Source organism: Oncorhynchus masou, chromosome 27 (assembly GCF_036934945.1).
Source record: "Oncorhynchus masou masou isolate Uvic2021 chromosome 27, UVic_Omas_1.1, whole genome shotgun sequence".
Taxonomy (NCBI): Eukaryota; Metazoa; Chordata; class Actinopteri; order Salmoniformes; family Salmonidae; genus Oncorhynchus; species Oncorhynchus masou.
Genome location: NC_088238.1, coordinates 18071321 through 18090371, shown reverse-complemented (window position 1 = coordinate 18090371; position 19051 = coordinate 18071321). Strand labels below are relative to the sequence as shown.

The 19051-nt window shown below is 47.5% G+C and overlaps 1 protein-coding gene across 1 annotated transcript in view; it reads right to left on the bottom strand.

Annotated features, from left to right (window-relative positions):
- Positions 1-19051, bottom strand: part of LOC135515701 (staphylococcal nuclease domain-containing protein 1-like) — a 434912-nt gene that overhangs the window by 87936 nt on the left and 327925 nt on the right. The window contains 2 exon segments of the mRNA XM_064939384.1: positions 77-138; positions 140-207. Of these exon segments, the coding sequence (XP_064795456.1) occupies positions 77-138; positions 140-207 (130 nt within the window).

Genomic DNA, 19051 nt, shown 5'->3' with positions numbered 1-19051 from the left:
CATAGGGTCAGGTATTTTACTACACATTAAAATGGAGACATTGCAGCACCATGTGACAGAAAGACAAAACACATACCACTCTCCGTCGGCGGAGAAATTGGCGATGCAGTAGTCCCCTCGGCGGGCAGCGTGTGACAGAGCCCTCCACTGGGGGCTGGGCGGCGATCTCTGCCCTCATGGTCTCCATCAGGTTCTCCAGCTGGGTGCCTGAGGGGCGGGGAGAGGGAAGAGGAGGAGGAGGAGCATGGAATGCTTGGTCTCTGTTTGAATACATCGAGTCCATTCCTGTTAGCATAGAGCCTGGTTGGATTACTTTGTAAGTAAATGTAAAGTACTTGGAACACGCATCTCTTCCTTGCAGTAATCTCTGATCTACCATGATTGGATAGGTGAAAGTGATGGTTTCACTACAAGGCTTCGACCAATAACGTCACATTAAATCAGTGATTTGTCCAAGGACAAGCGATAGGTGGCAGGGAGACATTTTCAATGTCTACAAACAGGCCCGTTGACTAGATGCCAAAGGCGTTAGTATTTGGCTCATATCCCATGCATCACTGTTGAGCCATACAGCGTTCTGTCCCAAAATGGACGCATGATCGCAGTAGCCACCATGGGGAAATTGGTCACCTCCGTTTCCTGTAGTAATTATCACTGCATTAGCACCATGTCACAAATACTAAATAATCCCATTTCTACTAGCCTTACCATCAGTGGAGACAGTCATAACCAAAACAGCATGAGTAAAAAGACTGCGCTTGGTTTACCAGTCACCAACCCATTATCCTGTATGGGAGAACTATTCGGTGGAGATGCCAGACAATATGGCGGTGGATAATATCCATGTTTTGAAGAGGATGATAAGAGCGTCAGGCTGTGTGGATTCAGACTGCAATCACTAGTTCAGTGATTTGCGCTCAGCAGTAACAAATGGCTAGCTGTCATGGCTGATGGCTCGGAGTGTGTGTGAAGAGGTATGGGATGTGTGTGCGTAAGTGTGTGAGAGAGAGTGTGAAGAGAGTGCAGATCGCTTACTCCAGCTAGTTTAGCAAAGTGCCCGATGTTGAAATTACATGGTGATTTGTTGACAACCTATTCCCATTGATTTCCCCTTGGCCAATGTAAAAACCGGGGCTATACACTGACTCAATAAAAAAATAATGCCCCTTCGTCTGCACAGCAAGTGTGTGTGTGTGTGTGTGTGTGCGGGGCTGGTCATGGAAACATTCTCAACGATTGATGAAAAAAAGTAATTATTTCGAAGATGGCAGAGAAAAGCAGCACTAAAAGCAAGCAGACAATGCTATGATTGCTAGTAATGAACATGCTACACCAGCCATAACACACAGAGGACTTGTGGTCGTTTCCCTTTGGTGAGCCAGGTTGATAGAGGGGATGTTTCAGCATGTGCCCCGGGGGGGGGGGGGGGGATGGTGTCCGCCACATACACGCAGACGTTCCCGCGCGCAGACGTTCAGTGTAATCAGTGTAATCAGTATATAATCAGTGTAATCAGTATATAATCAGTGTAATCTGTATATAATCAGTGTAATCAGTATATAATCAGTGTAATCTGTATATAATCAGTGTATTCAGGGTAATCTGTATATAATCAGTGTAATCAGTGTATTCAGTATATAATCAGTGTAATCAGTATATAATCAGTGTATTCAGTGTAATCTGTATATAATCAGTGTATTCAGTGTAATCTGTATATAATCAGTGTATTCAGTGTAATCTGTATATAATCAGTGTATTCAGTGTAATCTGTATATAATCAGTGTAATCTGTGTAATATGTATATAATCAGTGTATTCAGTGTAATCTGTATATAATCAGTGTAATCAGTATATAATCAGTGTAATCTGTATATAATCAGTGTAATCTGTGTAATCTGTGTATTCGGTGTAATCTGTGTATAATCAGTGTATAATCAGTGTAATCAGTATATAATCAGTGTAATCTGTGTAATCGGTGTAATCTGTGTAATCAGTGTATTCAGTGTATAATCAGTGTATTCAGTGTAATCTGTATATAATCAGTGTAATCTGTGTAATCAGTGTAATCTGTGTATTCAGTGTAATCTGTATATAATCAGCGTATTCAGTGTAATCTGTATATAATCAGTGTAATCTGTATATAATCAGCATATTCAGTGTAATCTGTATATAATCAGTGTAATCTGTATATAATCAGTGTAATCAGTGTAATCTGTGTATTCAGTGTATTCAGTGTAATCTGTATATAATCAGTGTATTCAGTGTATTCAGTGTAATCTGTATATAATCAGTGTATTCAGTGTAATCTGTATATAATCAGTGTAATCTGTATATAATCAGTGTAATCTGTATATAATCAGTGTAATCAGTGTATTTAGTGTAATCTGTATATAATCAGTGTAATCTGTATATAATCAGTGTAATCTGTATATAATCAGTGTAATCTGTATATAATCAGCGTATATATAACCAACCCTCCCATCTATCCCAGAGGTACAGCTCAGATAAACAACCCTACCCCTCCAACCCTCCCGTCTATCCAAGAGGTACAGCTCAGATAAACAACCCTACACCCCCAACCCCCTCATCTATCCCAGAGGTACAGCTCAGATCAACAACCCTACCTCCCCAAGCCTCCCATCTATCCCAGAGGTACAGCTCAGATCAACAACCCTACCTCCCCAAGCCTCCCATCTATCCCAGAGGTACAGTTCAGATCAAAAACCCTAACCCCCCAAACCTCCCATCTTTCCCAGAGGCACAGCTCAGATCAACAACCCTACCCCCCCCCCCATCTATCCCAGAGGTACAGCTCAGATCAACAACCCTACCTCCCCAACCCTCCTGTCTATCACAGAGGTACAGATCAGATAAACAACCCCACCCCTCCAACCTTTCCCAGAGGTACAGCTCGTGACGGCCGTGTTACCGTAGTAGCGCACCACGTCAGTGGTGTAGTTGCAGCTGTGCAGCACCGTGGTCTGCCTGTCAGCGCTCCGGCTGCCGGCGGAAGATTTATTCATCTAATTAAAAAAGTTTGAGAGCGAGAGACTTCCTCCTTCCCCAGCCAGGAGTGGTAGTGGTAATGGTGTGCGCCTGGGTCGCGCGGCGTGCTCCACTTTGGGCACGGAGAGACTTGATTAAATAATAAATAAGCTAAGAGGGAGTCCTCTCCAATCGCTATATAAAGCTTTAATGGAAACACTTCATTTAACCTAATTAATACCAGTGGCCTGGCATTACTGTGGAGGGGAAGGTACAGGAAGGAGGTAGGATGTAGGGGTACAGGAAGGAGGTAGGGTACAGAAGGCCTGATGTAGCAGAGACCTGGCATTACTGTGGAGGGGAAGGTACAGAAGGAGGTAGGGTACACAACACATGATGTAGCAGAGACCTGGCATTACTGTGGAGGGGAAGGTACAAGGTACAGGAAGGAGGTAGGGTACACAACACATGATGTAGCAGAGACCTGGCATTACTGTGGAGGGGAAGGTACAGGAAGGAGGTAGGGTACACAACACATGATGTAGCAGAGACCTGGCATTACTGTGGAGGGGAAGGTACAGGAAGGAGGTAGGGTACACAACACATGATGTAGCAGAGACCTGGCATTACTGTGGAGGGGAAGGTACAGGAAGGAGGTAGGGTACACAACACATGATGTAGCAGAGACCTGGCATTACTGTGGAGGGGAAGGTACAGGAAGGAGGTAGGGTACAGAACCATGATGTAGCAGAGACCACAACACATGATGTAGCAGAGGCCTGGCATTACTGTGGAGGGGAAGGTACAGGAAGGAGGTAGGGTACACAACACATGATGTAGCAGAGACCTGGCATTACTGCAGGAGGAGGTAGGGGTACCTGATGTAGCAGACCTGGCATTACTGTGGAGGGGAAGGTAAGGAAGGAGGTACAGGATGTAGGAGGTAGGGTACACAACACATGATGTAGCAGAGACCTGGCATTACTGTGGAGGGGAAGGTACAGGAAGGAGGTAGGGTACACAACACATGATGTAGCAGAGACCTGGCATTACTGTGGAGGGGAAGGTACAGGAAGGGTACACAACACATGATGTAGCAGAGACCTGGCATTACTGTGGAGGGGAAGGTACAGGAAGGAGGTAGGGTACACAACACATGATGTAGCAGAGACCTGGCATTACTGTGGAGGGGAAGGTACAGGAAGGAGGTAGGGTACACAACACATGATGTAGCAGAGACCTGGCATTACTGTGGAGGGGAAGGTACAGGAAGGAGGTAGGAAGGAGGTACTGTGGAGGGGAAGGTACAGGAAGGAGGTAGGGTACAACACATGATGTAGCAGAGACCTGGCATTACTGTGGAGGGGAAGGTACAGGAAGGAGGTAGGGTACACAACACATGATGTAGCAGAGACCTGGCATTACTGTGGAGGGGAAGGTACAGGAAGGAGGTAGGGTACACAACACATGATGTAGCAGAGACCTGGCATTACTGTGGAGGGGAAGGTACAGGAAGGAGGTAGGGTACACAACACATGATGTAGCAGAGACCTGGCATTACTGTGGAGGGGAAGGTACAGGAAGGAGGTAGGGTACACAACACATGATGTAGCAGAGACCTGGCATTACTGTGGAGGGGAAGGATGTACAGGAAGGGAGGGGAAGGTACAGGAAGGAGGTAGGGTACACAACACATGATGTAGCAGAGACCTGGCATTACTGTGGAGGGGAAGGTACAGGAAGGAGGTAGGGTACACAACACATGATGTAGCAGAGACCTGGCATTACTGTGGAGGGGAAGGTAAGGAAGGAGGTAGGGTACACAACACATGATGTAGCAGAGACCTGGCATTACTGTGGAGGGGAAGGTACAGGAAGGAGGTAGGGTACACAACACATGATGTAGCAGAGACCTGGCATTACTGTGGAGGGGAAGGTACAGGAAGGAGGTAGGGTAGCAGAGGCCTGGCATTACACAAAGGAGGTAGGGTACACATGATGTAGCAGAGACCTGGCATTACTGTGGAGGGGAAGGTACAGGAAGGAGGTAGGGTACACAACACATGATGTAGCAGAGACCTGGCATTACTGTGGAGGGGAAGGGGAAGGAGGTAGGGTACACAACACATGATGTAGCAGAGACCTGGCATTACTGTGGAGGGGAAGGTACAGGAAGGAGGTAGGGTACACAACACATGATGTAGCAGAGACCTGGCATTACTGTGGAGGAAGGTACAGGAAGGAGGTAGGGTACACAACACATGATGTAGCAGAGGCCTGGCATTACTGTGGAGGGGAAGGTACAGGAAGGAGGTAGGGTACACAACACATGATGTAGCAGAGACCTGGCATTACTGTGGAGGGGAAGGTACAGGAAGGAGGTAGGGTACACAACACATGATGTAGCAGAGACCTGGCATTACTGTGGAGGGGAAGGTACAGGAAGGAGGTAGGGTACACAACACATGATGTAGCAGAGACCTGGCATTACTGTGGAGGGGAAGGTACAGGAAGGAGGTAGGGTACACAACACATGATGTAGCAGAGACCTGGCATTACTGTGGAGGACCTGGCATTACTGTGGAGGGAAGGTACAGGAAGGAGGTAGGGTACACAACACATGATGTAGCAGAGGCCTGTGCATTACTGTGGGAGGGGAAGGTACAGGAAGGAGGTAGGGTACACAACACATGATGTAGCAGAGACCTGGCATTACTGTGGAGGGGAAGGGGAAGGAGGTAGGGTACACAACAAGATGAGGACCTGGCATTACTGGGTAGGGTACAAACACATGATGTAGCAGAGACCTGGCATTACTGTGGAGGGGAAGGTACAGGAAGGAGGTAGGGTACACAACACATGATGTAGCAGAGACCTGGCATTACTGTGGAGGGGAAGGTACAGGAAGGAGGTAGGGTACAGAACACATGATGAGATCGCTCAAGAACCACAATGTACACACAGCCAAAACACACAATGAGACTGAGTACACACTCGTAGACTAACACACAAAAAACATGTTGGAGAGCACATGTGCGCACACCCCCCAAACGTGATAACTGTGATCTCTGTAGTATGCAACAACAGCCTTCACTTACACATACAGTGCCTTCGAAAAGCATCCAGACCCTGACTTTTTCCACGTTTTGTTACGTTACAGCCTTATTCTAAAATGGATTAAATCATCTTTTCCCTCATCAACCCACACGTGGACACAATATAGCATAATGACAAAGCGAAAACAGGTTTACAGACATTTTTGAAAATGTATGCAATAAAAATAACTGAAATATGACATTTACATAAGTATTCAGACCCTTTACTCAGGACTTTGATGAAGAACCTTTGGCAGAGATTACAGCATAGTGTCTTATTGGGTATGATGTTACAAGCTTGGCACAGCTGTACTTGGGGAGTTTCTCCCATTCTTCTCTGCAGATATTCTCAAGGTCTGTCAGGTTGGATGGGGAGCAGGCATCACAGCTATTTTCAGGTCTCTCCAGAGATGTTCAATCGGTTTCAGACTCTGGCTGGGTCACTCAAGGACATTCAGAGATTTGTCTCAAAGCCACTCCTGCATTGTCTTGACTGTGTGCTTAGGGTCATTGTCCTGTTGGAAGGTGAACCTTTGCCCCAGTCTGAGGTCCTGAGTGCTCTGGAGCAGGTTTTCATCAAGGATCTTTCTGTACTTTGCTCCCTTCCTCTTTGCCTTGATCCTGACTAGTCTCCCAGTCCCTGCCGCTGAAAAACAGCCCCAAGGCTTGACACTGCCAAAACCATGTTTCACCATAGGGATAGTGCCAGGTTTCCACCAGACGTGATGCTTGGCATTCAGGCCAAAGAGTTCAATCTTGGTTTCATCAGACAAGAGAATCTTGTTTCTCATGGCCTGAGAGTCTTTAGGTGCCTTTTGGCAAACTCCAAGCGGGCTGTCATGTTCCTTTTTACTGAGAAGTTGCTTCCGTCTGACCACTCTATCATAAAGGCCTGATTGGTGGAGTGCTGCAGAGATGGTTGTCCTTCTGGAAGGTTCTCCCATCTCCACAGAGAAACTCTGGAGCTCTGTCAGATTGACCATTGGGTTCTTGGTCACCTCCCTGATCAGGCCCTTCTGCCCTGATTGCTCAGTTTTCATAGAGCTGTTCACCTGGACAAAGTCTTGGAGGTTCCAAAATTCTTCCTTTTAAGAATAATGGAGTCTGTTCTTGGTGACCTTGTACGTTGCAGACATTTTTTGGTACCCAGATCTGTGCCTCAACACAATCCTGTCTCGGAGCTCTACGGTCAATCTCTTCCACCTCATGGCTTGGTTTTTGCTCTGACATGCACTGTCAACTGTGGGACCTCATATAGACAGGTGTGTGCCTTTACAAATCATGTCCAATCAATTGAATTTACCACAGGTGGACTCCAACCAAGTTGTAAAAACATCTTAAGGATGATCAATGGAAACATGTTGCACAGGAACTCAATTTCGAGTCTCATAGCAAAGGGTCTGAATACTTATGTAAATAAGGTACAGTTGAAGTCAGAAGTTTACATACACATAGGTTGGAGTCATTAAAACTTGTTTTTCAACCACTCCACAAATGTCTTGTTAACAATCTATAGTTTTGGCAAGTCCGTTAGGACATCTACTTTGTGCATGACAAGTAATTTTTCCAACAATTGTTTACAGACAGATTATTTCACTCATAATTCCTGGTTCATCCTTGGGAGAAGGACGCCTGAAGGTACCAGGTTCATCTGTACAAACAATAGTATGCAAGTTTAAACACCATGGGACCACGCAGCCGTCATACAGCTCAGGAAGGAGACGCGTCGTCTCCGAAAGGTTGAACGTACTTTGGTGCGAAAAGGGCAAATCAATCCCAGAACAACAGAAAATGACCCTGAGAAGATGCTGTAGGAAACAGGTACAAAAGTATCTATATCCACAGTAAAATTAGTCCTATATCGATACAACCTGAAAGGCCACTCAGCAAGGAAGAAGTCACTGCCCCAAAACTGCCATAAAAAGCCAGACTACGGGTTGCAACTGTACATGGGGACAAAGATGGTTCTTTTTGGAGAAATGTCCTCTGGTCAGATGAAACAAAAATAGAACTTTTTGGCCATAATGACAATCGTTATGTTTGGAGGAAAAAGGGGGAGGCTTGCAAGCCGAAGAACACCATCCCAACCGTGAAGCACGGGGATGGCAGCATCATGTTGTGGGGGTGCTTTGCTGCAGGAGGGACTGGTGCACTTCACAAAATAGATGGCATCACCAGGAAGGAAAAGTAAGTGGATATATTGAAGCAACATCTCAAGACATCAGTCAGGAAGTTAAAGCTTGGTCACAAATGGGTCTTCCAAATGGACAATGACCCCAAGCATTCTTCCAAAGTTGTGGCAAAATGGCTTAAAGACAACAAAGTCAAGGTACTTGTCACGCCCTGGACTTAGTATTTCGTGTTTTCTTTATTATTTTGGTCAGGCCAGGGTGTGACATGGGTTTATTATGTGGTGTGTTTTGTCTTGGGGTTTTTGTAGGTAATGGGATTGTGGTATAGTAGAGTTGTCTAGGTAAGTCTATGGTTGCCTAGAGTGGTTCTCAATCAGAGGCAGGTGTTTATCGTTGTCTCTGATTGGGAACCATATTTAGGCAGCCATATTCTTTGAGTGTTTCGTGGGTGATTGTTCCTGTCTCTGTGTTTGTTTGCACCAGAATTGGCAATGCCAATTTTAAACAATTTAAAGGCAATGCCACCAAATACTAATTGAGTGTATGTAAACTTCTGACCCACTGGGAATGTGATGAAAGAAATAAAAGCTGAAATAAATCAATCATTCTCGTGATAATTTTTCTGACATTTCACATTTTTAAAATAAAGCGGTGATCCTAACTGACTTAAGACAGGGATTTTTACTAGGATTAAATGTCAGGAATTGTGAAAAACTGAGTTTAAATATATTTGGCTAAGGTGTATGTAAGCTTCCGACTTCAACTGTGTTTTTTTTATTTCACACATTTGCAAAAATGTCTAAACCTGTTTTCGCTTGGTCACTATGGGGTATTATGTGTAGATTGATGAGGAAACAAATGAAGTCAATCCATTTTAGAATAAGTCTGTAACGTGGAAAAGGGAAGGGGTCTGAATACTTTCCGAAGGCACTGTAGGCTATGCTACATCCTATCCTATGAAAAGCAGGGCAAGCACACAAACCCAAGAGTGGCCGGTGTGCTCATGAAACAATGTTAACCCTACCTTACATGTTCTCCTATGAGATCCATCCTCAAGGCCAGTGTCCTCATATAATACCAGTGGGGTTTAAAGCCATCCATTAGGACATATGGCTGAGGTTACATAAGGAACAGTAGATCAGTACACGGCTGACAGCATCCCAAATGGCACCATATTCCTTATGTAGTGCCCTATGGGCCCTGGTTAGAAGTAGTGCACTACGTAGGGAATAGGGTAACATTCAGGAAGCAGTCATCTCTATGGATCACTGATTTCACAGTGTAATTTCACTACTTGGTAGAAGCCTTAGATTCCCTCTAATTACAGTCGGGTGAGATTGAGTCAGACACTGTACATCTAATGTCTCTCACTCTGAAGGTGGATGTGGAGGATAAAGACGTTGGCTAGGGAGAAGGAACAGGGGCCGTGTCTGTTACAGTGAACCTGCAGTCATGTTGATATTGACCAATGAGATGGTTATGTTTCTTGGTGATGGTTGTAGGCTGTTCCCAGAGGACTTAGTGCACACATACATAGCATAGCAACCCCCCCCCACACACACACGTCAATCCTTCTTCATTTCAAGTGCCATCCTGATTTAGTGGTGAACTTAAGCCTCTTAACTACTACATTTTTCTCTGTGGGTTTGCTATCCATTATATAACACACACACCACAGGGCCAGGTGAGAGAGAACAATGAGACTTGGTATTAGATTCAGCATGCAGCGCTGGGGTTCTGCAGCATTAGAATCTCCCTACCTACTGCCAGTCAGTTTATGGCTGGTCATTTGCTGTGAAGGCATCTTGGCCCAGGGTGACCTGTAGTGGAGGGCACTGCTTTATTACACACATCTATGCATGCAGATTCCCTATCAGGTGTAGGCTTGGGCGGTAATGCACACACAAGGGAATGGGAAAGCCCTCACGCTCACACAGAGTGAGAGAGGAACGAAGACAAATACACTAGCACTCTCCAGCAAGCAGACAGAGACAGAGAGAGAGACAGAGAGAGAGACAGAGAGAGAGACAGAGAGAGACAGAGAGAGACAGAGAATGACAGAGACAGAGAGAGACAGAGAATGACAGAGAATGACAGAGAATGACAGAGAATGACAGAGAATGACAGAGAATGACAGAGAATGACAGAGACAGAGAGAGACAGAGAGAGAGAGAGAGAGAGAGAGAGGAACGAAGACAAATACACTAGCACTCTCCAGCAAGCAGACAGAGACAGAGAGAGAGACAGAGAGAGAGACAGAGAGAGAGACAGAGAGAGAGACAGAGAGAGACAGAGAGACAGAGAATGACAGAGAATGACAGAGACAGAGAGAGACAGAGAGAGACAGAGACAGAGAGAGACAGAGAGAGAGAGAGGAACGAAGACAAATACACTAGCACTCTCCAGCAAGCAGACAGAGACAGAGAGAGAGACAGAGACAGAGAGAGAGAGAGGAATGAAGACACATACATTAGCACTCTGGCAAGCATAGATGCATCCCCCCCCACACACACACACAGACACACACACACACACACACAGGTAAACGAACAGGCAAAGTGTTCCTTTTTTCAGCTTGAAAGAACATCATTCCAACCTAACCGATGTGTAAAAAACATAGAACAGCCTACATCTCCCTCTGTCTGTTTGCATACACTGCTGAGAAATCTAGAGATAAACCCTGTGAGTGTCCAGTGAACCGACGCCTACGGTTGGTTTCCTGCCTTCAGCAACCCAGAGAGATCTGCAACATGCATCTCTGGCAAATCCAAATCAGGCTAGGAGAAATACCAGGAGACATATGTAGTAAGGAGAGTCCCAGTTCCCAATTCCACGTTGGTTTGAAAAAAAGAAGAAAAAAAGAGACAAATCTATGAATTTGCAGTCTCAGTGTAAGAGGCTAATGGGTCTCCAGTGTGACAGGCCTCGCTTTGTGTATTTGCTAGTGAGCAAAAACACTGATCCACATAAAGTGAAGACTGTTCCAGATCTCTTTTCTCCTCCTTCCCTCTCTTTTCTCTCACTCTGTTCTGTAATTTGTTTATGCACCATTATGGCTGCAGCTGTTGGTAAATCATATGTAATTACATTGTAAATGCCCCGCGTGGAACGGAGAAAGCGATTCGGCTTTAGAGAAGAGAAAATGATTTTAGTTGGGGTTGATTAAAATGGCATTTGTCTGTGGTGTGGCGAATGAGGCGTACTAGCGGAAAAGAAAACAAAAAGCTATGAAAACACTGGATCATGTTGTCCTCTGCACTCGACCGAAGGCCACGCGGAATCCTATTTGATCAAATCATTACCATCAACAACGGAGATCATCCCATCCAGAATGAAACAAAAGACCAGAGAACAGATTAAAGAATCACTGCTAAATGGTTACTAAAAAGCTGGGATAATTCCAATTCCCTTCCCAAATGAAGAAATGAAACACAAAATCACTGTTAAGCATTTTCGAAATGATGCAGAAACTCTAATTCAGGACACCCAAAGAAAGAAAACGGGGAACAGAAAACCAAGAACAGGAGAAGCGCAGAAAGAGGCAACATTTCACCAGCTGTAATCAGCTCAATATTCAAATGTATGAGATGCACACAGCAGCATCTAGAAAGGAGCGCACCCAGGGAAATGTGGAACTAACCTAAAAACAACACTTATTCTGGGAGGTCTCAGAAGACTCTCATTTCCATTTAGTACATGTTGTTCCCGGCGTCTTTATCAGATCTGCTATATAGGCACTGGTGTCTGAACTAGCTTATATTAGCAGTTGTAATGCTGCCGCTTCTGATGTGTGCATACGGTGTGTGTGAATGTGTGTGCGCACGGGCAGTTTGAATGATGACACCGGGCTGAGGCACACAGTGCTAACTCTACCTGCTAGTTTGGCCTATTAAATATGCATGAGGTTTGGACAGGCTTCATCCTCTGGGGGGGGGCTTGTGTTAAAGAACTTCCAGGTGGGAACGGGAACAACACTGCTGATTACACACACACACACACACACACACACACACACACACACACACACAGATAACAGACAACCTAACTCAACACAGACAAAGGAGGTACTGGAGATGCAGGGGGAGAGATACAATGGCTTTATGGGGAGCAATTTACTCCTCTTTTGGGCACCAGTTGGGAGAAAGTGTCGGCAGCCGCTGTGCGTGGAGCGAGGCCGACATAACAAACAAATGATGGCAGAGCCTCACTAATGCCCACTCTGCCTGTGGAAGAGCGTTTCAGAGTCGCATCGCACAGCACTCTCTTCCTCTCTCAATCTTTCTCTCCCCCTCCTGGCAGTCGGAGAGGGGGCCCTCTTCACCAAATTACAGTTTCTGTCATTTGAAAGCCCAGAAGAGACAAAGAGGCAGCATCTGTGTCTTTTCTCCTGCGCTCTACACTCCCATTGAGGCCTCGTCGAATGAGGCTAATGTGGATTTTCACCCAATATGCAGTGCCGCATTGGGAGGGTTCACCTGTAGTGGTAGTTAGGAGGAGAAGCGTGTCAGTGGGTTCATTGCCAAGAGAAGAGCGATTCACTGCCACAGCGCTGACTTTCTGGTTACTAGTGAAACCAGAGCACTAAGACCAAGAGCAAGCCGGATTGGGTCCTGCTCCCTCCAAAATACACCCCTCAGAACAAACCGTGCTACAGCTGAGCAGACAGGTGATCTGACCTTCCAATCGTCTGTTCCATTCAAATTCAACAATGAATGCCTTTGTGGTAAAGCTCATCCGAGGACCTCTAAATATTGCATCATCCGGCGCGGTGGTGGGGAGTTAAGAAAACAAATCAAACTTGCAGTGTCTGCTTTTCTCCCTGCTTGAGTTTGTTGTTGCTTTCTACAGCCGTGGCCTCTGCAGTTTGTGTGGAGTGTCACCACAGCTGTTAACAGACCAGCTGAAGAGAAACAAGACGTAGTTCAGCACGACTGAAGAATATAGACCCGGTGAAACAAGGACGGCCGAGAGATGTGAGGATAAAATCATGACCATGACAAACTACTGCCCCCTCTAGGATGACCGTGTCCTCAAAAGACAGAGGCCAGCGGTAGGCGGGGGGAAACAAAGAGCCACCCTCTACAGAGGATCACATGGGAACAGGGACTTGCATATGTGCACGGAGCATTATCCAGCCATCTTCAGTCCACATTAAGCAGGGTCGTGTTCATTTGAGCACACAATGGAAAACATTTTCAAACATTTCGCAACTGAACACACAAAAATGTGCATTTCGCATTGGCCTTTTTCAATCCGTTTTTATTCCATTTGGTGCCTAATGAACACAGCTCAGGAGTGGAGAGCGGTTTCTAAGATGGCCCTAGTTCGCTGCTACACATTAAGGCCTGGTTAGAGCCCCCTGCATTCCCTTTCGGACAGATCGATAGAGAATGTCCTCTTATTGACATCAATACTGGCAAATGCTAATGGCCTGGCACACCAGTGGTACGAGGCTCCCCATTGACTGCTCCTAAAAACAATGTGTGCCGTCACACGTTAAGGCACTCCACAGTGGCGGACAGTTCTGGGGTATTGGGACCTTTAAAAACCCCTAGGTTTTCACCGAATGAGGGGAACATTTGAGACAGAGAGAGCGAGAGAGCTAGCGAGAGGTGAGAGTGAGACATAAGGAGAGAGAATGAGAAAAACTAGAACACAGAGACCGAACCACAGAGCATAAGGAACAAGAGTGAGAAAGATAGACTTAGCAACAGAACAAGAGAGAGATTGAATACCAGCATGATAGTAGGAAGGAGTGTGACTGAGTGGTGTTCCAGCATCATTAGGTGGAGAACAGCTGCTGGGCGTAAAGGTAGAATGTGAATAATGTGGACAGAGTGGCACCTGGTTGGGGGAACCACCACTCATTGGAAGGCTGTACCACTGTCAGCTCTTAGCTCCTAACTCTGGTCTGGACTGGACTAGGCTGTACCGCTGTCAGCTCTTAGCTCCTAACTCTGGTCTGGTCTAGGCTGTACCGCTGTCAGCTCCTAACTCTGGTCTCGTCTAGGCTGTACCGCTGTCAGCTCCTAACTCTGGTCTGGACTGGACTAGGCTGTACCGCTGTCAGCTACTAACTCTGGTCTGGACTGGACTAGGCTGTACCGCTGTCAGCTCCTAACTCTGGTCTGGTCTGGACTAGGCTGTACCGCTGTCAGCTCTTAGCTCCTAACTCTGGTCTGGACTGGACTAGGCTGTACCACTGTCAGCTCTTGGCTCTAACTCTGGTCTGGACTGGACTAGGCTGTACCGCTGTCAGCTACTAACTCTGGTCTGGACTGGACTAGGCTGTACCGCTGTCAGCTCCTAACTCTGGTCTGGTCTAGGCTGTACCGCTGTCAGCTCCTAACTCTGGTCTGGTCTAGGCTGTACCGCTGTCAGCTCCTAACTCTGGTCTGGTCTAGGCTGTACCGCTGTCAGCTCTTAGCTCCTAACTCTGGTCTGGTCTAGGCTGTACCGCTGTCAGCTCTTAGCTCCTAACTCTGGTCTGGTCTAGGCTGTACCGCTGTCAGCTCCTAACTCTGGTCTGGTCTAGGCTGTACCGCTGTCAGCTCTTAGCTCCTAACTCTGGTCTGGTCTAGGCTGTACCGCTGTCAGCTCTTAGCTCCTAACTCTGGTCTGGTCTAGGCTGTACCGCTGTCAGCTCTTAGCTCCTAACTCTGGTCTGGTCTAGGCTGTACCGCTGTCAGCTCCTAACTCTGGTCTCGTCTAGGCTGTACCGCTGTCAGCTCTTAGCTCCTAACTCTGGTCTGGTCTAGGCTGTACCGCTGTCAGCTCTTAGCTCCTAACTCTGGTCTGGTCTGGACTAGGCTGTACCGCTGTCAGCTCTTAGCTCTGGTCTGGTCTAGGCTGTACCGCTGTCAGCTCCTAACTCTGGTCTGGACTGGACTAGGCTGTACCGCTGTCAGCTACTAACTCTGGTCTGGACTGGACTAGGCTGTACCGCTGTCAGCTCCTAACTCTTGGTCTCGTCTAGGCTGTGCCGCTGTCAGCTCCTAACTCTGGTCTGGTCTAGGCTGTACCGCTGTCAGCTCTTAGCTCCTAACTCTGGACTGGACTAGGCTGTACCGCTGTCAGCTCCTAACTCTGGTCTGGTCTAGACTGTACCGCTGTCAGCTCCTAACTCTGGTCTCGTCTAGGCTGTACCGCTGTCAGCTCTTAGCTCCTAACTCTGGTCTGGTCTAGGCTGTACCGCTGTCAGCTCTTAGCTCCTAACTCTGGTCTCGTCTAGGCTGTACCGCTGTCAGCTCTTAACTCTGGTCTGGACTAGGCTGTACCGCTGTCAGCTCCTAACTCTGGTCTGGTCTGGTCTAGGCTGTACCGCTGTCATCTCTTAGCGCCTAACTCTGGTCTGGACTAGGCTGTACCGCTGTCATCTCTTAGCGCCTAACTCTGGTCTGGACTAGGCTGTACCGCTGTCATCTCTTAGCTCCTAACTCTGGTCTGGACTAGGCTGTACCGCTGTCAGCTCTTAGCTCCTAACTCTGGTCTGGTCTAGGCTGTACCGCTGTCAGCTCTTAGCTCCTAACTCTGGTCCCATCTAGGCTGTACCGCTGTCAGCTCTTAGCTCCTAACTCTGGTCTGGTCTGGTCTAGGCTGTACCGCTGTCAGCTCTTAGCTCCTAACTCTGGTCTGGTCTGGACTAGGCTGTACCGCTGTCAGCTCCTAACTCTGGTCTGGTCTAGGCTGTACCGCTGTCAGCTCCTAACTCTGGTCTGGTCTAGGCTGTACCGCTGTCAGCTCTTAGCTCCTAACTCTGGTCTGGTCTGGACTAGGCTGTACCGCTGTCAGCTCTTAGCTCCTAACTCTGGTCTGGTCTGGACTAGGCTGTACCGCTGTCAGCTCCTAACTCTGGTCTGGTCTAGGCTGTACCGCTGTCAGCTCCTAACTCTGGTCTGGACTAGGCTGTACCGCTGTCAGCTCCTAACTCTGGTCTGGTCTAGGCTGTACCGCTGTCAGCTCTTAACTCTGGTCTGGACTAGGCTGTACCGCTGTCAGCTCCTAACTCTGGTCTGGTCTGGTCTAGGCTGTACCGCTGTCAGCTCTTAGCTCCTAACTCTGGTCTGGTCTGGACTAGGCTGTACCGCTGTCAGCTCCTAACTCTGGTCTGGTCTAGGCTGTACCGCTGTCAGCTCTTAGCTCCTAACTCTGGTCTGGTCTAGGCTGTACCGCTGTCAGCTCTTAGCTCCTAACTCTGGTCTCGTCTAGGCTGTACCGCTGTCAGCTCTTAGCTCCTAACTCTGGTCTGGTCTAGGCTGTACCGCTGTCAGCTCTTAGCTCCTAACTCTGGTCTCGTCTAGGCTGTACCGCTGTCAGCTCTTAGCTCCTAACTCTGGTCTGGTCTAGGCTGTACCGCTGTCAGCTCTTAGCTCCTAACTCTGGTCTGGGCCAGGCTGAGGCTTGGTGGGCCTGAATCCCAGTCCTGGATGGTCTGATAGTGTAGCTCTCTTCATAAAAATAATTATCAATGCTCTACAGTCATGGACAGGTAAGAGAGATAGGAGAGAGGGATGGGGAGAGATAGGAGAGAGGGATGGGGAGAGATAGGAGAGAGGGATGGGGAGAGATAGGAGAGAGGGATGGGGAGAGATAGGAGAGAGGGATGGGGAGAGATAGGAGAGAGGGATGGGGAGAGATAGGAGAGAGGGATGGGGAGAGATAGGAGAGAGGGATGGGGAGAGAGGGATGGGGAGAGATAGGAGAGAGGGATGGGGAGAGATAGGAGAGAGGGATGGGGAGAGATAGGAGAGAGGGATGGGGAGAGATAGGAAAGAGGGATGGGGAGAGATAGGAGAGAGGGATGGGGAGAGATAGGAGAGAGGGATGGGGAGAGATAGGAGAGAGGGATGGGGAGAGATAGGAGAGAGGGATGGGGAGAGAGAGAGGGATAGGAGAGAGGGGATGGGGAGAGATAGGAGAGAGGGATGGGGAGAGGGAGAGAGGGATGGGGAGAGGGAGAGAGGGATGGGGAGAGGGAGAGAGGGATGGGAGAGGGGGAGAGGGATGGGGAGAGGGAGAGAGAGGAGAGAGTGATAGGGAGGAGAGAGTGATAGGAAGAGGGAGAGAGAGGAGAGAGGGATAGGAAGAGAGAGAGAGGAGAGAGGGATAGGAAGAGGGAGAGAGAGGAGAGAGGGATAGGGAGAGAGAGAGAGAGATGAAAAATTGAATGATATCTGTAACATTTCCCCAGACCGGAAAACAAATACAACAAATTCTACCACACGTTTACACACACACACACACACACACACACACACACACACACACACACACACACACACACACACTCTCTTTCAGTAATTAAATCTGACCAATAAAATGTTTTCTCACAAGCAAAACTGTCGCAACCGACCGATATTACTGTGCACTTTGCTTCACCGTTTAGGAGACATCAGGGAGCTTAAGAGAACATGAAAACACAGTCTACTATCTTCTCTTGGTATGTGAGACACAGTGACCAGAGTATGAACAGAACTGAGCACAATGGGAGCTAATGACAACTAGGAGTTTTATTTACACTTTATAACGGTGTGTCTTCAACCCCTTTGAAAAAAGAGGAGGGTGAAACATGCCGGATTGATTCCCTTTGGACTGACTCCGATGTCCCGAACGGCTCGCCCAGCGCCTCAAGGTCGGTCAAGGAGTCTTCGCCCCAGCTGCCTATTTTTATCCAGACAGTAAATGGAGTGATGACCGCGGCTGCCAAAAAAATTAACTTGTCTGACCTCTCACCTCTGACCTTAAAACACTTAAGCGTGAGAGAGGGGAGTGAGGGAGAGACAGGGAGGGAGAGAGAGAGAGGAGCAGGTAAGGTGGGGGAGAGACAAGGTCAAAACTCTCTCTCAGGTAGATTGCTGTCTGTTGTGGTCAACCTGTTTGCCTCGTACAGAATTCTGCTAGAGTATGGAAACAATTTTCAGTACGGCGTGGCATTGGGGGCTACACATTCAGGGAGATCCCTGCTCTCTGAGAAAGGTGGGAATACAGACTGATTAGGGGGAAACCTACTGCTTGACGGCAATTTGGCGGTGCCGTGCGCCTTAGGACCAACTTAACCACAACACAGAAAGCTATGACATTATCAAAAAACAATCTTCATAGTATTTCTAAAATCACCCCCCTCCCCCTACATTATAAAATTCTGCCGTCTCTGAAAAAACATGTCATGAAATTGCAAAGCACTCGGCTTGTAAGAATTTACTGGGCCTGGGCTTTGAAGTGCTCTTCAAGGGGCTGTGGGCCTTAATGTGGGAGGGGGGAGAAGAAAAGAGGATAAGCGAAAGAGAGAGAGAGAGAGAGAGCGCGAGAGAGCGAGGAGAGAGGAGAGAGAGGGTCACAGGGGGTGATTCTGGTCATATTTGCCTGCCTGCTGAAAATAACAATTGTGTTTTTCCTAACGAGCACATAACTCTCTCGGTGGGAGACATCGGCCAATTAAAAACTAAAAAAAGGTCCCACATTGCTGGTTCATCTGAAATCATGAAAAAAATCAAATAAAAGATGACTAAAACTGTGCTTGAACGCAAAGACTGCAATACTACCAGCCGAGCTGCAGCTTTAGCTACGTTTCCTGAACCCAACGTGTCTCTATCCTGTTCTGGTTCTTCTCATGTGCTTTCCACGCTTCCGACTGTTATCAGGCTAATCAACCCTGTCTGTGCCCGTGTGTTTCCTGTCAATCACACTAGTCGTCACGGTGATCACATAGGTTACATGGCACATCATCAGCGCTCTACATAACTTCCTGCGGGGACGTGGGGGATATATGCAGCTACATGGAGGGGGATCAGCAGGAGGAGATCTGTTCTGATCACGCTCCAACACCTGGGTGGGTGGTGTG